Raw genomic sequence first — 17677 nt, 5'->3', positions numbered from 1 at the left:
CTCTTTCAATTGTGTGTGGGAGCATGTGCTCCTGGCTCACTCATCAGGCATGTCTGTGAAAAGTGAGTAACAGGGAATGCTTTTGGCTCCGAATCTGGCTTCTGTCATGCTGTGCTTCTCCTTCTTTGGCTTTACTTGGTCTCTTTGGTGAGGCCCTCTGGCAGGCTGCTAGTGCCCTTTTCCCACATGTAGCTGCCTGTTTCCCCCCTCCTTCCCAAATGTACCTGACTTGCCAGGAGCCAGCTGAGCCTGTCTGCCATTTATGCAGCTTTACACAATAGCAGAATTAATGACTCCTTATCCGCTGGTGCTCGGGTGTGGAAAGCTCAAAGGTGTCATGCCATAAGGTGATCAGACAATCAGAGTACTCACTATCAATAAAAAAATGTCAAAACAGTTGGGTTTTGTTTATTTTCCTGATTACTTTTCAAGTTCATGAAAGTCCCCGTCCTGGTAGCATCTGGCATTAGAAATGCCACAGGACTGTGAGAGAATCTATTCTCCTGGCCTTGTCCTGGTTGTAGGATGGTGGTGCTTGGATGTTTACTGAGAAATGTGAATTCCCAGATGGATCCTTAAATGATAGAGCAGATGGGCTCAGCATAAAGTCCTAGGCAGAGAGATCACTACGTTTTGCAGAGCCTATTTTTCATGTGCTTTTCGTACCAGTATTTTGCTGGCACAGTCACACGGTTATCCAAGCTGTGGGTTTTTTCTTTGTAGAAGGGCTCCAGACATGCTCAAGTTTGAGACTGCATTCCTTGAGAGCAGCTGGCTCCAAATACTGAAAAGCATGGCTGGAACCGCATGGCTCAGCTATCCATTTGGTGAAATAAGGAGAGGGTGTTGCAGTTACTTTATTCTGACAATATTCTCTTTGCTGTTTCCTCTTTTCAGGCAACCATTGGAAATCAAATTATTCACAAACCGAGGTGTATGTAAAGAAGCCATTGATGTTCTGATGGAGACGGTGAACTTCCCAGTGCTAGAGGTGGCAGTGGAGGCTGTGAAAGCTGTGGCAGCCTTTCTGAGGTAGGCAGGAAGGTGTTTACGGGCTTTTTTTCAAATAGGTCTGTTGATACCATGTTGGTCTCTGTGACTCCTCTGTGGCTGTGTGGGTGAGTGTGCTGTGCAGCAGGAATTCTGGCTGAGACGGGCATAGGTACAACAGAGCTACCCACCTAAGAGGGCTGTCAGGGCAGCGTAGCTGTGGTAGGCAGCAAGTTGCTGCAGCAAGGACATAGGGTCCCAGGCAGGCTTGTAGTACATAGGTTACTGTGACTTTATCACTCTGTGCCCTATCCGGATAGATAATGGCGAGCCTGAGACTGCGTACAGTGATAAACTTCCTGCTTGCAGTGGGGCAGACATTGAATAAGGTGAAGGCGTGTTTGGACTCACATCTGGATGAAGACACTGTTTGGAGAGTGTGGCCTTAGTATGCTGTGTTGGAAAGAGGTGGCAATGGCATATTGCTGTTGAAGGTTATTTCTGCTGGTCTTGCCTTCCTGCATGGACTGTCCCGATCAGGGAATATGCATGCTCTCTTTCTCTCCACCTGTGCAGGAAGGACCATCTGAGCTCCCCTCCAGTACCGTATGAAGAGCTGCAGAAGCTGCTGGAGGCAGTGCTGAAGCAATGTGCTGACCTTTCCCCGCCACAGAGTACCAAGAGACATGCAGTAAGTCAAGAGTGACTGTTGCCCCTTGGTAAGACCAAGCAGGGCAGGAATGACCCTCTTAGCACAGCATGTGGATGTTGTATATACATTTCATACCCTTTACCTGTGACTGTTGGGGTCTCTGGTGTTTCTTTTTGATCCTCATGCCTTGAGATGGCAGCAACCTTTGTCTCTGAGGTAGCTGAAGATGGATGCTGGTGAATCCTCTTTCTAAATCAGTGAAGATACCTGGGGTACCACTTGAGTGTGCTGCTCCCTTTTATGTGTCCAGCGTTCCAAGGTCATTTGAACCTCCCCTTCTTCAGGGCCCCACCTTCTAGGTTGCCTTATTCAACTTTTTTTTTTTTTTTTTGGCAAAGATCATGCCTTGCTGTGCCTTCAGATCAAGAGGGTCAACTTGAATACACCGAGATGCCTCCATAAGGGAATTATTAGCCGCTATTTGAACTGCAAATCCTTTCCTGTTCCTGAAACATGCAGTTAGTGTAATGTGCTGCTGGGAGCTGCGGACCCTTGGGGAGAGCCCTCGTTTCAGATGGCTGTATGAAAAGACAAGGGCTAGGCTCCATTGCTGTGGACTTAGGAGCGTATGGGCTTAAATCACCGATATGTATGTAGTGGCAAAAACATCTTGCTGAAGTACCAGGGACCCAAATGTCTGCTGAACTGTCTCTAGATCTGTGGCCCAAGTGGTGTGATACCTGATTTCTGTCTTCTCTGCCTGGAGGTAACGGGATTTCTTCCCACCCATTGGATAGACATTGGTCAGTCTGTTGCAGACACAGAGCTGGTGTCCTATTCAGAATAAGGGGTCTTATAGGAAGAAAAATAGGCAGAGGGTAAGGACATCCAGGCAGTCTGTAATGGAAGAAAAGGGGAAATGATTACACCTCTGATAAGGTGTCTCAGCATCAAATGGGTAAGAAATGTATAGAGCAGAAATTTTGAACTGCCAGCCATACAATTGGCTTGATATAACTGGATTGCTGTGCCCTTCTGGATGAACTTGGTGAGACGCTGCGTGGGAGCAACGGCTGGCACATGGATGGTTGCTTACAGATGTAAGCCTAAGGAGGGAAGTAGGGGACTTCCAAGATTTAAGTGCTGAGCAGGAAGAAGAATTGTTCAGCCTTGTCCAAAGAGTAATTGGAGGAAAATGGATTTAAAAAAAATACTAAGTTTTCCCAGAAGGATATGAAGCCCCATTAGCTGAGCTGTTTAAAACACAGACCGAAACATGGCAATAGAGACTGTACTATACTATTCAAGGGACGAGGCAATGCAGAACTAGTAGTTCTCTAACTCTGCGTTCCCTTGGGAAAGCACAGTAGCCCTTTAACTCTGCCCTTCCTAGGAAAGCACAATAGTGAAGACACAGCTATGTGAAGGAAGTGAAATATTTTTTTCTTCCTGCTGCTGATATTGGAGAAGAAAGCTATTTTGTTTCACAATGAATACAAGATTTTGAAGACTTCTCTCCTTTAACAGGGTGACCTCCTATTCTCAGTGTCTCAGAGCCACCCAGGAAACAGAAATCTTAGCAGAGTTCCTCAGAGACAGGGACAGTTCTTGCTCAACACCCTGGAAAGTTTCAGAAATGCTTGTAGGTGAGGACTAGCAGAGGGGGCTGTGCGTGTTTGTGTGTGTATTTGTGGGTGTGAGTGTCCTGATACATCAAGACTGAGTTTCTCTACCCAGTCCCACCACTGAAGTATCAAAGGTGAGTTTAGTGTATGGCACTTGTCAGTGAAGCTCCAGAAAGAGGGATATGAAGCACTGATGATGGTGAAAATGTTGTGGTACCTACAGGTGCCTCCCAAGAACCTTGACAGAGACCTATCAGTTTATTTTATCTCTTTGGCCTTTGAAGAACTGCTTGAAAATAAGATTAAAAAGAAACTGGAGAGTATCATTATCGAAATCCGGTAATGATGTAAGAACTAATGGAAGTTATGGTTACATGCAACCATATTCTATTTCTTGTGCCCTGGGCTATGCAGTCTCACTGCTTGAGAGGATTAACCATTTAACAAATATGTATCTGGTCCAGCTGCTGGCCTTGTATTTGCTTATATCTGCATCATGTTACTGCACGTGGGTTTATAGGCACCAGCTTTTCCTGTTTTGCTGGATGGGAGCTATCCCTTAGTTGGCCAGGAGAAGATGGAAGATGGATTTGCATATGAAATCAGATCTGCCGCTAGGGAAGTTTTTCCAACTTAGTTATTTTGCCTTGCATCACTTGCACTTGGCTTGGCTGGGATAATACAGTCAGAAGCCAGTGTCCCTGGCTGCACTGATCCAGTGTCTTGGGGTGGTGTTAGAGGGCACTGGGCTTCTGTCAAGGTTTTTAGATTAGCTGAATGGTTCACTGGCTTTTTTCTGTGGGGTTTGCTGTATTGTGCTCTAGCCACTCTGGCCTGGCTGAGTACATTTAGTCTTGCCACACTGAGGCCTCCCACAGAAGATATTTCCTTCAGAGAAGCTAAGTCTTCCTTTTCTGAGTTGTGGTATAGTTGTAGAACGTTGCTAACTTTTAATAGCTTCGCTCAAGAGGTAACTGTGTTACTGCCAAATGGGTTTCCAACCCATCCTGTGTTCCTGGGGTCCCTAATGGTGAAAGTTGTGATGGAAATGTAGTATCTCCCAGCTTCTTTTACAGAGTGGGGAGCGTTCCTCTCTCCTCCAGTGTCTTCCGTATGTTTGTAGGTTGGCAGTGGAGTTCCAGAGTGACCCGATGGCCCAGGAGAATGCTTTCACTGCCCCCAGCTCCGAGAGCAGGGACACTCTAAGCAACTTCTCTGAGTTCCTGTTGAGGATTTGTGACAACCTCTGCATCCCCATGGTCATGGTAGAGTTTCTTTTGAACTTGGTCTGTTTGTTGGGTGCCTGGATAGATGTTCTCAAGCGTGGGGGGTGGGGAGGGGAAATCATTTTGGGGAGAGAGTGTGTGGGATAAACCAAGTACAGCTGTGGCATTTGCTTCCTCTCCGGGGATAAATGTAACATGATATTCATGCAAAATGGGAGTGTATAGTCTCAGAGGGTGGAGAAATTCATAAAGCTTCCATATGGATTGCAATGTCTTTCTTCAGGCTGTGCAATCCCAATAGCATAGCTGCCATGTTCCCTAATCCATGGCAGCTCTGGCTGTTGCAGAAAATTAAGAATGCATGAGCTGTTGTTTCCAGAAGGTATTGGTGAGCCTACCCAGCAAGGACAGTACAAGGCCATGTGGCTCAGTAAGGCCATACAGTTTAAAAAGTAGCAGTGGAGAGTCACTTGTGCTTTAATGTTCCATACCAACCTGTCAGTAAGACACTTAGAGCAGGATTATCCAAATGGAGGGACTCTAAGGTAGTCCTACATGTCGAGTAAATTTTGCTTGCACTTTGCCGCAGTTTCAGGTATATGATTTCTTGCAGTTGCTGGGGGCTTTGGAGATTTTTTTGTTTTGTATTTTTAACACTGTCTTGGTAGGCATCTGTACTAGCATGCGGTTCTCAGCCTTGAAAGCAGAGCGCAATTCATGTCCAGTTTGGCAAAGCTAGAGTCAGTGAGCTGCTTCCTGTTCCTTGGACTTAGGTAAAAATTAATGAACAGTGGTAAAATTGCCCCATGGCCTTCTGTAAGAGTGAGTTGAGTTGCTCTGTTCTAAACTATTTAGGGCTAGACCCTATGGAGAACTTAAATGCCTGTGTTTGCTACTACTCAGCAAAATGCTGAAGCCCAGGTGTTAAGTGGTATTGAAGTCAGCTGTACTTAAGCGTATGTCCTATGTTGTATGCTGTGCTGCAGAATTAGCCATTTGACTTGTAATAGCGGTTATGTGTAGAGTAACATGGACAGTAACGTTAGTTGTTATGTCAGGGTGTAACTGGTTGCCAGCTGGAATCAGGAAGGATTTTCCTGTCTGATGTAATGTCTTGCGGAGTTAGCAGCATCACTCATAAACGTTGGATGGGAGAGTGTTAGTTGCTTTCAGCATGCTCCGTAAGCCTGTGTACTTGCTGCCAGGCGTTTTGGTAGAAGGGCTGTTAGTGCCGTTTATCTGGATTTGGAAATCTAATATTCTGGGACAGTGGGAAGCAGGGAGAAAGCTACTGCTTTTTGTATATGTTACATTTCACACATCTGATCTTTTCTTCATTCTTTCCACAGAGCTACCTGGAAAGGGCTGTCAGCCCATCAGTGATGGAGGTTTTCGTATCAACCCTTAATACCCTGTTTACAGTGATGCCGAACATGAGAGAGAAGTTCTCCAAAAAGCTGGGTATGGGAGTAGTGTAGGATCATGTGGTCTGTGCTGCTTTGCTTAACAGATAGAACTTGCTGCTACTGCATATTATTGAGGCAATGAGCTTAACGAAACTTTCAGCGGAGGATTACATTGCATGTTTATGTGGGTAAGAACAGAGTACGCAGTCACGTTCAGTAGGATGAAAAAGTTATTGGGTCTAGGAATGGTGATAGGACAGATTTTATTTTAGATAAGTAAATTGTGTCAGCTTTATCCTTTCCTCTGGAATGTTCAGAACTGGCTATCTCTGTAGACAGGGATTATGCTGGAATTGTTGGTTGGCTTTTATTATACGGAAATCCTATTTACTCAGTGTCTTCCTTACTCTTTGCAGATCACAGAGTGATGTATAGAATTCCTCTTTTCTAAACCTGTAGAGCAGATAAATCTTCCCTTCTCCTCCTGGGAAGGCAAACAAATCTCAGATACTCTCCTCCAAAACCGTATCAGAGTAGTATGCCTCAGGAATATCAGGGAGAGAAAGTGCATTCTTACTGGGAAGGCCTGCCTTGTTCAACAGTTTTGTATGCAGATATGTGGGGATGATTATGGGACCTGCATACTCTTCTCCCTCATCAGACACACTCTGTGCTCTTTTGACATTTCTGTCATGCTTTCTCTCCAGCATCCTCCTCCTTCATCCGACTGACACTAGAGCTGAAGGCCAGATTTTGCTCTGTACAAAGGTATTGTGATGTGTGTATTGAAAGTGAGTCAACAATTTCCGTATGGGAAAGCAGATCACACCTTATCTAATGTACCTTAATGTACCTTATCTAATGTATTAGGCAAGAATGGACTCCAAAAGACTCAAGAGTGGTATCTTATTGCAAAAGTAAACAGTAACTGACAATGGAAAAGCTATGAGAAAGGGGAAAAGCAGTTAGGTAGAGGAAGGGTGAATTTGTGCAGCTTTATGAGAATTCTGTGTGCCGATGTAAGCTGTGCAGATACGGATACAGCAGCCCAAATTTGGAGTAGTGAAATCAGGGGGTGCTTTGGAAAGAATTGCAGTAGCATCAGTTCTATTTGAGCTCTGACTTCCTAGGCACATATTACCACCACTTATGTTCCTCTTGGTGTGATAATGTATAAGAAATAGGAGGGATAAGGAAGACTTTAACAGGATATATTGCAAAGGGTCATCTCTAGCAGAAGTTATGATTTCTCAGTTGAGGAGCACTGGGGGAGCCTCTCTGTGGGCCTGCAGAGATGTTTTCCATCTTCTTCCCCGTGACTGCAACTCGTTAAAAGAGTAGACAAAAGCTAAGGTTCCCCTAGTCCAAATCGCCGTTGTGGGAGCTAGAGTGGGGATGTTTGTGCCTGTGAGTGGTGTGTGTGGGGAGTGGTTAGGCCTATGAATACAGTAGCACATGGTGCCAAGGATGTTATGTTACAGTGCAAAGATGTTTGGTTATGTCCTATTCCACAAGGAAATCATTAGAGAGTGGGAAATGCCTGCAAACACAGCTATTCTCAGCCTTTTACATAATTTTTTGTCATTGCTAATTGTTCATCCCTGGAAACGCCATTGCCCCAAAATCTCCTTACTGGAGTTTGTCAGTGGTGTCAGGTATTGGGAACCCCCCTTCATACACCTCTCTTCCTCTGCGATGTTAGGGGTCCTACCCTTGCAGGATTTACTGAGAATACAGGGTGTGATGATTGTGAGAGTACCCTGCTGTATTGGCGTTGTCCCAGGGTATACATGCATGTTCACTGTCATCACTGCTCCTGTGTCTGCCACACCTGTCTTTTGACAGAGCAGGTATTTGTATGTGATCATTCAGTAAGCTGAAGTTTTGGCAGATGCTGTATGATATTAGAAGTGTGGAGAGGATGGTTCTAGCCTTCTCCATTGTATGTTTCTGGTGTTCTTCACAGTAATCCTGTCTTGAATCAAGCATGTTCCAGCTTCCTCTACAACTTGTGCCTGAGCCTCTACTCTGCCATGGAGAAGGAGAGAGATTCTTCTCAAGAGGGCAAGTCTGGGGAAGGAGACAACTTGCTCCATTTAGGTTGCGGTCCTGCCAGTCTCTATTTAGGCAGTAGGCAAAAAAAAAAAAAAAGGGGGGGGAAGGGGGAGACGCACATAATCTCTATTTTGAGATTTTTTTCAGCTTTTTTTTAGGCTGGTCTGCTGAGGAGATGACAGTCAGAGAATGCCTCTTGAAGAGTTTGAAACCCTAACTGAATGAATGTAGTTCATTTACCTATGGGTTTGCTTATCCAGTGACATTCATCAGCACAACTGTGGGTGGTTTAATTAAAACAATATTACTTGCCAAGGCGTCACCCTTATCTGGGGATTAAGGTCATTTTTTTTCCCTCTGGTTTACTTTATGAAGCTTTCCTGTCTATACTATAACTTTCCATTGTAGGTAAGTCCCAAATAAATGAGATGAAATTTTCCACATCACAAAAGCCACTGTTCCCACTGGCACTGGTTGGATGCCATACTGGCAGTATCAGCAAAGAGCTGAGAACCTCAAAGCAAAAGTCTCTTTTTCATCCTCAAGGCCAGCTCCTTTAGATCAGGTCTCGGGCCTCTCTTCATGCCAAATCACAGAGGTGCACTTGCTGTTTCATGTACTGTGTGCAGACTGTGGGGGTAATCAGTGGGCTTTGATATTTCTCAAATCAGGAGCTTCCCTAATTTAATATGCTTGAGTTTAGGCCAGGCAGATCCCCCCATACTTCTCTGCCATAGCATAAACGCTCCTCATCCCTACCTGTCCTGCTCATACTGATTGTATTTCCAGAGCAAGAGATGTCTGAGCTCCTGCAGAAGGGCCTGCCTCAGTTAAACTACACAGTTCCTGAAGGCCTTCTCCTCCTGACTGAAAACCCTGAACCGTTCTCTTTGGATCAGTCTCTTTGCAGCCATCAGCACTGCTTCATACTCCTCTTATACTTTGCCTACACCACTGGGGACAGGTGAGCCAAGAGTATACAAGGCAAGTGGTTATGGCTTATTGTGGTCATCACGAACCAATTTTCAGTGGCTTGCCTGATTTTCCTGTTTCATCTCCAATCTCCTTGACTGCAGGTTTGTCCCAGAGGCAGAATTATTTTTAGCCATAAAAAATTTCCTTCTGTCAGCACAGGACCATGGAGACTGTCCCCCTCCATACATATTCAGAGCTGTGCTTTACCTCCTTGCTGTCTGCCAGGACAAAGGCAAAGACCTGGACTTGGTAAAAGAAGATTTCATTCCTACATCTTGGACCTTTTCTGTGGAGTTTAACTAAGGTTCCTCCCCACCCCCATCAACCCTCTTGCAGAACGTATTTTGATGTATGTGATGAGTGATGAATGAGTGGAAAGTGTGCAGTGCATCTCCGCCCTGGAAAGTTAACTGTGAAAAGTCACTAGGGGATATAGATTTGATTGAATAAACTTGCGTATGTGTGGGAAGTGTAAATGCATTGGATAGGCTGTGAATTCGCATACAGAATATTATAAATTTCATAGCTTCAGTCTCCTGAACACATCCCCAGCCTCTGCAGCTTGCTTTCTAGTGTTCCCATATGGCTTTTTACTGCTGCACAGCTTTGAGCACTGTATAAAGCCTACAAGTTTCTTAGCCTTTGTGATGCAAATGGGCCTCACGAAGTGATGTTTAACTGATCCATTTGATTGTCTACTCGGAAGGCAGTGTGACTCTTTCTCACAGTAGAGTCTCATCACTTCAGCTTTTGGATATTCACTATCTAGTTGTTATTTTATTCTCTCTCTCCCCTTCCTTCCCACACTCTTATCAGAGGTCATTGTGTGCCATAAAGAGGATCCTGGACAATCTCCCAGATGTGAGCTTGGTCTACGTTCACTGTCCTCTTCTGCTGAATTTTTTCCTACGCTACCCTGAACTTATGAGCAGATTTGGACACCAGGTCCTCCAACTCTGGTTTTCCTGGGAAGACTGCAATCAAACTGAGACTGAAGAAGCTGGTTTTGGCATGTCTGATCAACTGACCAGTGTTAACCCTTTACTTCCCATTCTGAAGAGCAATTCAAGCATTTTACTTATTTTACTGGTATGTGACTCTCACAAGGACAGTCTATTATCTCTGGCCCTGATTTAGGGGAGCACTTAGGGCTTTTTGGTTCTTAAAACACTTAGTGTTTTTTTGAGCCCAAGGAACTGTGTGTATACACAGGCTTCCGCCTCCCAGGCAATCCTGATACAGAAAATGGGACTGTGTGTATGTGTTAGCTCTTCTGCTGCCATCCATCCACTGTGATAGAATGAGGTCTTTGGAAGGCTGGCTAGGAAGGGATCTGAAGGGTGCTGCTGATATATGCCATGAAAAAAATTCATGGGCTCTACCCTTTCTGTATCCAGATATACAGCTGGGTACTCTAGGTCCTTCTGTGGCAGTCTTTCAAGAAGCTATTTCGCTATTTTGGGAGCAGTGGTGTACTATTGATAGATGAGAAGGATGTGAGAAACAAAGAACTTTCAAAAAGCAGCATGCAGAGAACAGGACCTGAGGGCACGGCTTTCTGTTTACTTGGGGTTTGTACTTTGTTTGTGCTGAACTGGAGAGTCTTGTCAGAGATTTTTGCAGCACTGAATTTTCAGGACTGCAAATAGCATGTTGTATTGCTCTTAAAAGATTAAAAAAAAAAATTGAGAGAACTAATCAGTGCAGGGGAGAAAGGGGCCTTGCAGTAGCTGGACTTATGTTTTGGTCATTAGCTGGTGAAGTGAACTCTCTTAACCTATGTAATCGTGACAGAATTGAGGTCCCGATGGCTGCTCAGAGGGCTTCTCTCACTTCCACCTCTCCCACCTAATCCGTCACCACTCCCCATCAGTGGCTAACTTGTCCCATGACTGTTTAGCCAGTCAGAAGAAATACTTATTAACATTTCCACACAAAAACGTGAAATCTGCCTGTAAGGGCAAAAGCTAAGAGCTGTGATGTTTCTTTTCCAGTCTGTTATTGAAACTAAAAATACGTATCATTGAGAATAAAAACTCATGCCAGTAAACACAGAAGAAGCAGAAGGGTTTGGTTCTCAGTGAACACCCATGAGGCATTACACACTGGCATATATTTGTTCTGATCTAAGAGGCTGTGAAATAATTTTTAATATCCCAGGATACTGAAATGACTGACAGGATGGCTGTTGCTTAGGACAGTTCTTTACAATTCCCTTCTCTAACACACAGGTTTGGGTACTATTGCAGAATAGGTAACAACATTCAGGCATTTGATACTGCTTCCTGACTATTAGTAAAAGCAATCAATGCATTGACAAATCAGTGCAGATTAGAAGTGTCCTATGACACCTGTCTACTCTATTACCTTTGGCAATAGTTTTGGAACCTGTCACTCCACAAGCTGAAGTTGACATGTATATCACAGATTTATGAATCAGCAAAAAAGAAATGATGGCTCTCCCTCTGAATGGTACAGCATTCCTGCTTTCCCCTTTTCTGTCTTGCCATGTGCTCTTGCAGAAATAAATTTAATTTAGTTCTGTCCCAGTCTTTAAAGTGAACTATAATAAATCACAGGCTTTGACAATTCATCTCTCAGTTGGGGAAGAGCATAATCAATCTGAATTTAGATGGACTAATAAAACAGTGCAATATCCTAGAATAAATATACTGTCAGATATAAACAAAACTTATGAGGTGAATAATCCCAGCCCGAGAAAGCACTAGTAAAATGGAAAGGCATCTGCATGGTACAGTGAAACAAAAATGAATATCCTTCCAAGGATGATTTATTTGCTTATCTGCTTTTAATAAATGTCTGGATTAGATAGAACAGATGTTTAGTGGCTTCATTTGAGTCCTTGAGCTCTTGAGTAAGAAGGAAAATGTTAATACAGGGATGCATTTACCAGGACCAGGAGGACTGTGACCCTTAGTTAACACCATCCTATGCCGTGTGTGTTCACCTGGTGATAAATGTGGTAGCAGTCACATGCTGGCCCACCTGTCTTCTCCATGGTCCAGGTCTGAGTTGCTCTCCTGGAGAATGGAGATGGGTTGGCGGACATTAAATTACATTCCTGAATGTCACTGAAAGAGAGAAGCTGAGGATTGAAACTGAGAATGAAGACAGGTACTTGATGCTGTGTTGGGTCCATAAAACTTGGCTTTCAGAGTAGGTTGTGTGGCCTTTTCTCTCAAAGAGAGAGTTGAGATCATAGTTTTCCATAGCAGGCAATTATGGAAAAACCTTCTGCTGCAGAAGTTGTTGTCTTAACCCCAGGAAGCTACAGATATTTTCTGTCATGATGTATAAGATTGATGCTCCCCATACGTATTTTATCCTCCTTAGCTTAACAGGATGTTCTCATTCAAATAGCTAGTTCGTCCTGTGTGCTGAGTTCAGCTACGGTCTGGTGTAAGTTGTGACAGAAAGTCATGCAGCATGTAAAGGAGGACTTAGTTGATCAGTCTAAATGCGTCTCCTTTGTTTCACTGAAAGTCCCCTGGCCCTTGTGCTGTGAGGGAGGGTAAAGAGGAGTGCTTGGATTACCTTCACTGTGTCATTCTTTATTCTGTACCATATGGTGCCTCTTCCTCCTGTCCTGAATGCTCGCAGTATTTTTAGCCTCTCTTCATATGGAGGTCTCTGCATCCTGTAGAGGAGGAACACCCAGCCTTTTCACCTGGGCTGGGTTGAACCCACAGCCCCAGTGCCTTGCAGTTGGTCCTTGTATATGCAATATATCTGGCATGTCCTGGAGTGCTGGATTTGGCAAAGAAGGTGCCAGAGAGTAGTCCACTGCCACTGGAGCTGATTGTGCAGCCAGCTCCCTGCCACTTATTCTTGAGGGTCTCAGATGTAGGCAGGAATTAGCCCTCAGAGCTGGAGGAATTTTTCTGGCCCTGGCAGCCTTTTCTTACCTGAACCATTTTCCCTGAGTGTGAGGTCCCACAGCCCTTTCCTCTATGCCCTCCAAGTCTGAATGCATGACTATCACGCGATAAGGGAAGGCAGCCAAAAAAGGGGCTCTAGGCTGGGTGGGCTGTCCTGGCAGGCTATAGGTTTGGCAACGTTGCTCAGAGCAGTTTTCTCTACTGTTTCCCTCTTTCTGTTGCACCATTTGCAATGCAGTAGTCGGGAGTACTGGAGGAGGGACGGATGGTGCTGTTGACTTGCGTGATACGATAGCGTCAGCATTTTCTACCTGATCTTTATGGAACTGTACTTATGCTTATACACTTATGCTTATACACATGAATTTAATGTTAAACACCTGAACATCAAAAGCGTACCTGAATTAATGCTACTGGCTGTGTGGTTTAGCTCACAGACTCCACACAGAGCTGTATTCAAGAAGCAGGCTTGTCGGCTGAATGCTATGTACACAGCTCTTCCATTTTCAGTGACTGAGTGATTGCTTGTCTGGTTTATGTTTCATGCAGTTTAGCTGTTACGTTGCTACCGCAGATGCTAGGCTGCCAGCCCAAGACTTTTCAAAATGAGTAACTATGGACTGACTCACAAGCTTGATTTTAAATAAGCACCTTAATATGTGGCCTGATTTAAAAAAAAAAAACAATAGGGAGAACAGAAGTGCCAGAGTGTCTACATTCTTGAAAACCAAGCCCTGACTTTAGGAACTCATTTTCTAAAACATTGACCTTAAATTTATGTTGCCCCCAGCCTTATATGCTGGATGGGAGGTAAAGAGCCAAACGCATGCTTTAAACAGGGTATTACCCAGAGGTGCCTATCAGAAGACAGCCTGCCTGCTTTATGCAATATTCCATTTAATCAGGACATACTTAATCTGAACTGTGCTTTATTATGATGTTTCCCAAGGCACCAGATTAGCATAATGGTATTAAATAGCAGTGACTTCTGCCTAATCAGGGCAGAAAGGTAATGTGTGCTTTTTCCCTCCCAGGACTTGGTCTGCTCAAGCTCTGTGGATGTGGCTCGGAAGGTGTTGGTGACTTTAAGATCCTTCTTGGAAAGAAATGAGGACGTTCTTGTCTGTGACCTCCTTCGGAGTCAGTTCCTACAGGTTCTGCAGCAGCTGCTGGTAGAGAGCAGCTCTGCCTCCTTACAAGGTGACTGCCTCTATGACTTGGGTCTTGCTGTGGGATCAACTAGCAGGGGTGGGTGGCTGAAGGGATTCAGTATGGGATGAAGTGTTGTTGAACTGCTGATGTAGCTTCAGTACTTATCTGCATGAGGAAATTTACTGGCTGAACTGTACAGAACTAGTTTCCTTTTCCAGAGGCTCCTGTTCTGAAGTGAGTTCTGAGCGAGTCTTTTTCTGATGTAGGTTGTTGTGTTTTCAAAGAATGAGTGTTAAGCCAAAGCAGGGTGTTCTTATGCTCCCATAAGTGTTCACATGGAGAGCTGTTGTGGGTAAATCTCCCTGCTTAAACAAGTGGTCAGCTGGTGAGGGAAAGGCATTCTCCTTTTTGCCCCTTCTCTGTGTAAAACAACTTGGCGTGCCTGAGTACAGTTCCCAGGGCGCAGAGGCTAGGAGGAGAGATTGTTTGAATCATGCATGATATTGATCTCCAGAAAGGAATTGTGATATTATCAGGTTTCATAAATCTGTTAAAACTTTGAAAGACTTAGCAGGGTTTTGACTGGGAGAAATCTCTCTGTTTTCCTTATTAGCCCTGATTTTGGCGCTGGGACTGTTGTCCTGTTGTGAAAAGCACTGTGCAAAGCAGCATGTAGGCCTAAACTGAAGGAAGAAGCAATGCTGGGATCTCTTTGGCTTCCCCTGGATATGGGACCCAGCGCAGCCTTTGCTTTTTCCTGAGGGGGTACTGAAACTTGTTACAGCCCTGCTCTGCCTGAGGGTCTTTGCTGGGCAGCAGTAGTGATGGGAGCACAACCTCTTTGCCAACCCCTTGGAACCTCTTTGCCAGTCCCTTGGTGTATCCTCATTAGAGGGGGAGGGACAGTGTTTTTTGCCTTACCTTCAGCAAGGTGTGATAGGCTAGAGAAGAGGGGAGTTCAAAACAGGAGCCTGGCAGAACATGAGGCTACAAGATTATGAATAAAGTGGCCAGTGTTGGCATCTACTAGATCTGATCTTGTTCGGTATTGTGCACATTTAGCGTTGTGGTGTCCCTCTGTCACTAATCTAGTGATGCCAGGGACTCGGGGGAGGCAGATTGTCCTTGTTCCTGCTGAGGTAGTCAGACCCATTCTCTCAGAGCTCTGGTGATGGAGACAGGACACTGGGCTAGAGGGGCTTCTGCAAGATTAGGCCCCTTCTGCTGCCTCTAATATCCTCAGCTTCAATTCATACTGCATCTTGAACTCATTAGCTGAGTTATTGGCAGCCTCATCCAGAAAGTTAAGCACCAGATGTACCCTCAAGATGTGCCTTCCTTGTCTCACACACACAGGCAGCAATCTGTGACAGCCAGGACAGATAAGCCCAGGGGTCTGCATCCCTGTTCAAACAGTAGCCTGTCCTTAGACAACAGGAAGACCAAACAGTGGGACTCCATCAAGAACATGTTAACATTAAAGACACCTGTAAACCTTTCCTTCTCAAAACTGAAACCTCCTGAGCCTTTGTGAAGACTTTTTCTGGAGGTCATAGTTGCTTGCAATAGGTATGGCTCTATAAAATATAAACTCTTTACCTGCATGCAGCCCTGCAGAGAAGTGAATGTACTAGGGAGATGGTGCGGTTTCCCTGGGGAGTGTGTGGTCTGAAGGCCTCCGTTCCCCTTGCGCGCAAACCTGCTCTGCGGGGGCTCTCACCTCTCATGTCTCTGCTCTGCTCTGTGGGGCAGAAAGGGTCTGTGTTTCCCAGCCTCACAAGCTGCAGGGGAACAAATGCTATGCAGCAGAGTGCTCTTGAGGTGCTGGGCTGCTGTCAAGGTGAAGGCTGCCATTTATGGCAAGTAGAAGGGAAAAGAGCAATCTGGAAAGGGCTGGTGATTACTAGCTTATTAGTGTTGTGAATTTAAGTGTGTGGTAAACATGTCCCTTACATGGTTCACTAAGAGTATAAATGATGAGCGTAGCCTCCTTTTTTTTTTGTTTTTTCTAGTTGTCCTTAGAACAGGGTTTGCAGGATCCAGTGTATAACTCAAGGCCAACACACAGAGGCAGGAAGGGGGCCTGACCCAGAAAGGTGGGGAAAATATGGGTGGGCATGTATGGAAAGGGAGAATACTTGCTCCCCTCAACCTACCCTCATCTCCAAGCCTGAAAATTCACAATTCTTGGCACACTTTGAGGTAGAGCAGGTTAGAGTTTGCTGAAAAGTTGTTTGTTCCTTTCTTAGCTAACAGAAACCTGCCTCTTTTGCTGAACCTCCTTTTCCTGGTGCAGCTGCGGAGCAGGGATGTGAGGGAGCTGGACAGCACAGACTTCAGGCTGCTTCACCAGGGTGAGTCTGCACATCCATCTTCTTTCACAGGGCTTTGGTCTGTGTTCATTAGTTGTTCCATATGATGATGAGGGGCTGACTCTCCACCTTTTGGGAGAATGTGTACCTTGCATTACATTTATGGTTGCTTTAAGGTACTTTCATAGCCAGAGTGGTGCAGAGAGCCCTTGTTACCAGTTCAGGCAACGAAATCCAGGTTCTTCACCTCTTGCTTTTCCAATACATTTGTTGTCTGAAACCTCAAAAGGTGGTCAAAGTTTTCTCATGGCCATGACACAGTTTCAAAGCATGTGACTGTCATTGACTTGGCACGTGATGATATTGCTGATGCACGTGATGATATTGCTGATCCTTAGGCATCCTTCCTGAGGTAACTCTTCTCTGATGAGGCCTACATGAAACCAGCTCATAGATGGGAGGGATATGGGGAAGGCATGTTCATGTGGTTTTTGAGAATTGCTTACTCAGACTTTCAGCTCTTCAAACAATCTCCTACAACAGTTCTACTGAGCCCTACAGACCTGGATTTCCCTCCCAAACTCTCTTGCTAAACACTGTTCCTAAATGTTTGGTGCTTACAACAAGCATGGTGAGTTTATTACTAATGAGGGGAGAATATGTGAGAGTGGAGGAGCACAGTTCTCCATGCCGTTCCCAGACTGGCCATCTACGACTTCAGACGGGCGCACGGGTGCCTATAGCCGATGCAGCATTAGAGTATTAGAGTCAAGCTCTGCCTATGGAAACGGGTAGCTTATCTCAGAGTCCATTTCTCTTGGAGTTGTTACTGCCCAGTGTGATGTATTCCCGTTAATAAACCCTTTTCTGCTTTGTTTTTTGCTGTAAACGTATTCCAGTGCAGTGTGTCTAGTGTAAAGTAGACACTCTGCAGCAGAGGCCTGTTGCTTTGTCTGGTCTGTTTAGTTTCATTTCAAGTTGTGCTATTCATGTCTGAATTCTGCCCCCACTGACTGACCTCTTTCTTGTGCTGAGGTGCTCTGTCATGTTGGTGTCTTTGTTACATACATGCTTTTGTTTCCAGTCAGTAACCTCTGCGGGAAATGCACACCGAAGGACACTGACCTCCTGCAGCCATCCTTGAATTTCTTGTACTGGAGCCTTCATCAAACAACACCTAGCAGTCAACAGAGAGGTGAGACAGGATGGTGTTGATTGCTGAGCTATTTTCGGTGAGACTGTAGGTTGGCCATCACAGATTGTGTTCTTACTCTCTCAGCAGGTAAGGTAGATTTCCCTCCTTCAGATGCAACATTACAGTTAACAAAGAACATTTTGTATTTGGGATGAATTTTTTAGGTTGTTGTGTTTGCTTTGTTTTGTTT

The 17677-nt window shown here is 44.9% G+C and overlaps 1 protein-coding gene across 1 annotated transcript in view; it reads left to right on the top strand.

Moving 5' to 3' along the window:
- The window catches only part of MEI1 (meiotic double-stranded break formation protein 1), a 38783-nt gene that overhangs the window by 11586 nt on the left and 9520 nt on the right, over positions 1 to 17677 (top strand). Inside the window, exons 11-23 of the mRNA XM_068940867.1 lie at positions 898 to 1032; positions 1567 to 1681; positions 3170 to 3288; positions 4391 to 4532; positions 5843 to 5954; positions 6607 to 6667; positions 7866 to 7963; positions 8744 to 8918; positions 9031 to 9178; positions 9746 to 10018; positions 13863 to 14028; positions 16230 to 16334; positions 17377 to 17487. Of these exons, the coding sequence (XP_068796968.1) occupies positions 898 to 1032; positions 1567 to 1681; positions 3170 to 3288; positions 4391 to 4532; positions 5843 to 5954; positions 6607 to 6667; positions 7866 to 7963; positions 8744 to 8918; positions 9031 to 9178; positions 9746 to 10018; positions 13863 to 14028; positions 16230 to 16334; positions 17377 to 17487 (1760 nt within the window). The remainder of the gene's footprint in view (positions 1 to 897; positions 1033 to 1566; positions 1682 to 3169; positions 3289 to 4390; positions 4533 to 5842; positions 5955 to 6606; positions 6668 to 7865; positions 7964 to 8743; positions 8919 to 9030; positions 9179 to 9745; positions 10019 to 13862; positions 14029 to 16229; positions 16335 to 17376; positions 17488 to 17677) is intronic.

Source organism: Struthio camelus, chromosome 1 (assembly GCF_040807025.1).
Source record: "Struthio camelus isolate bStrCam1 chromosome 1, bStrCam1.hap1, whole genome shotgun sequence".
Classification (NCBI taxonomy): Eukaryota; Metazoa; Chordata; class Aves; order Struthioniformes; family Struthionidae; genus Struthio; species Struthio camelus.
The sequence above is the reverse complement of the archived record's forward strand: the minus strand, read 5'-3'. Positions and strand labels throughout refer to the sequence as shown.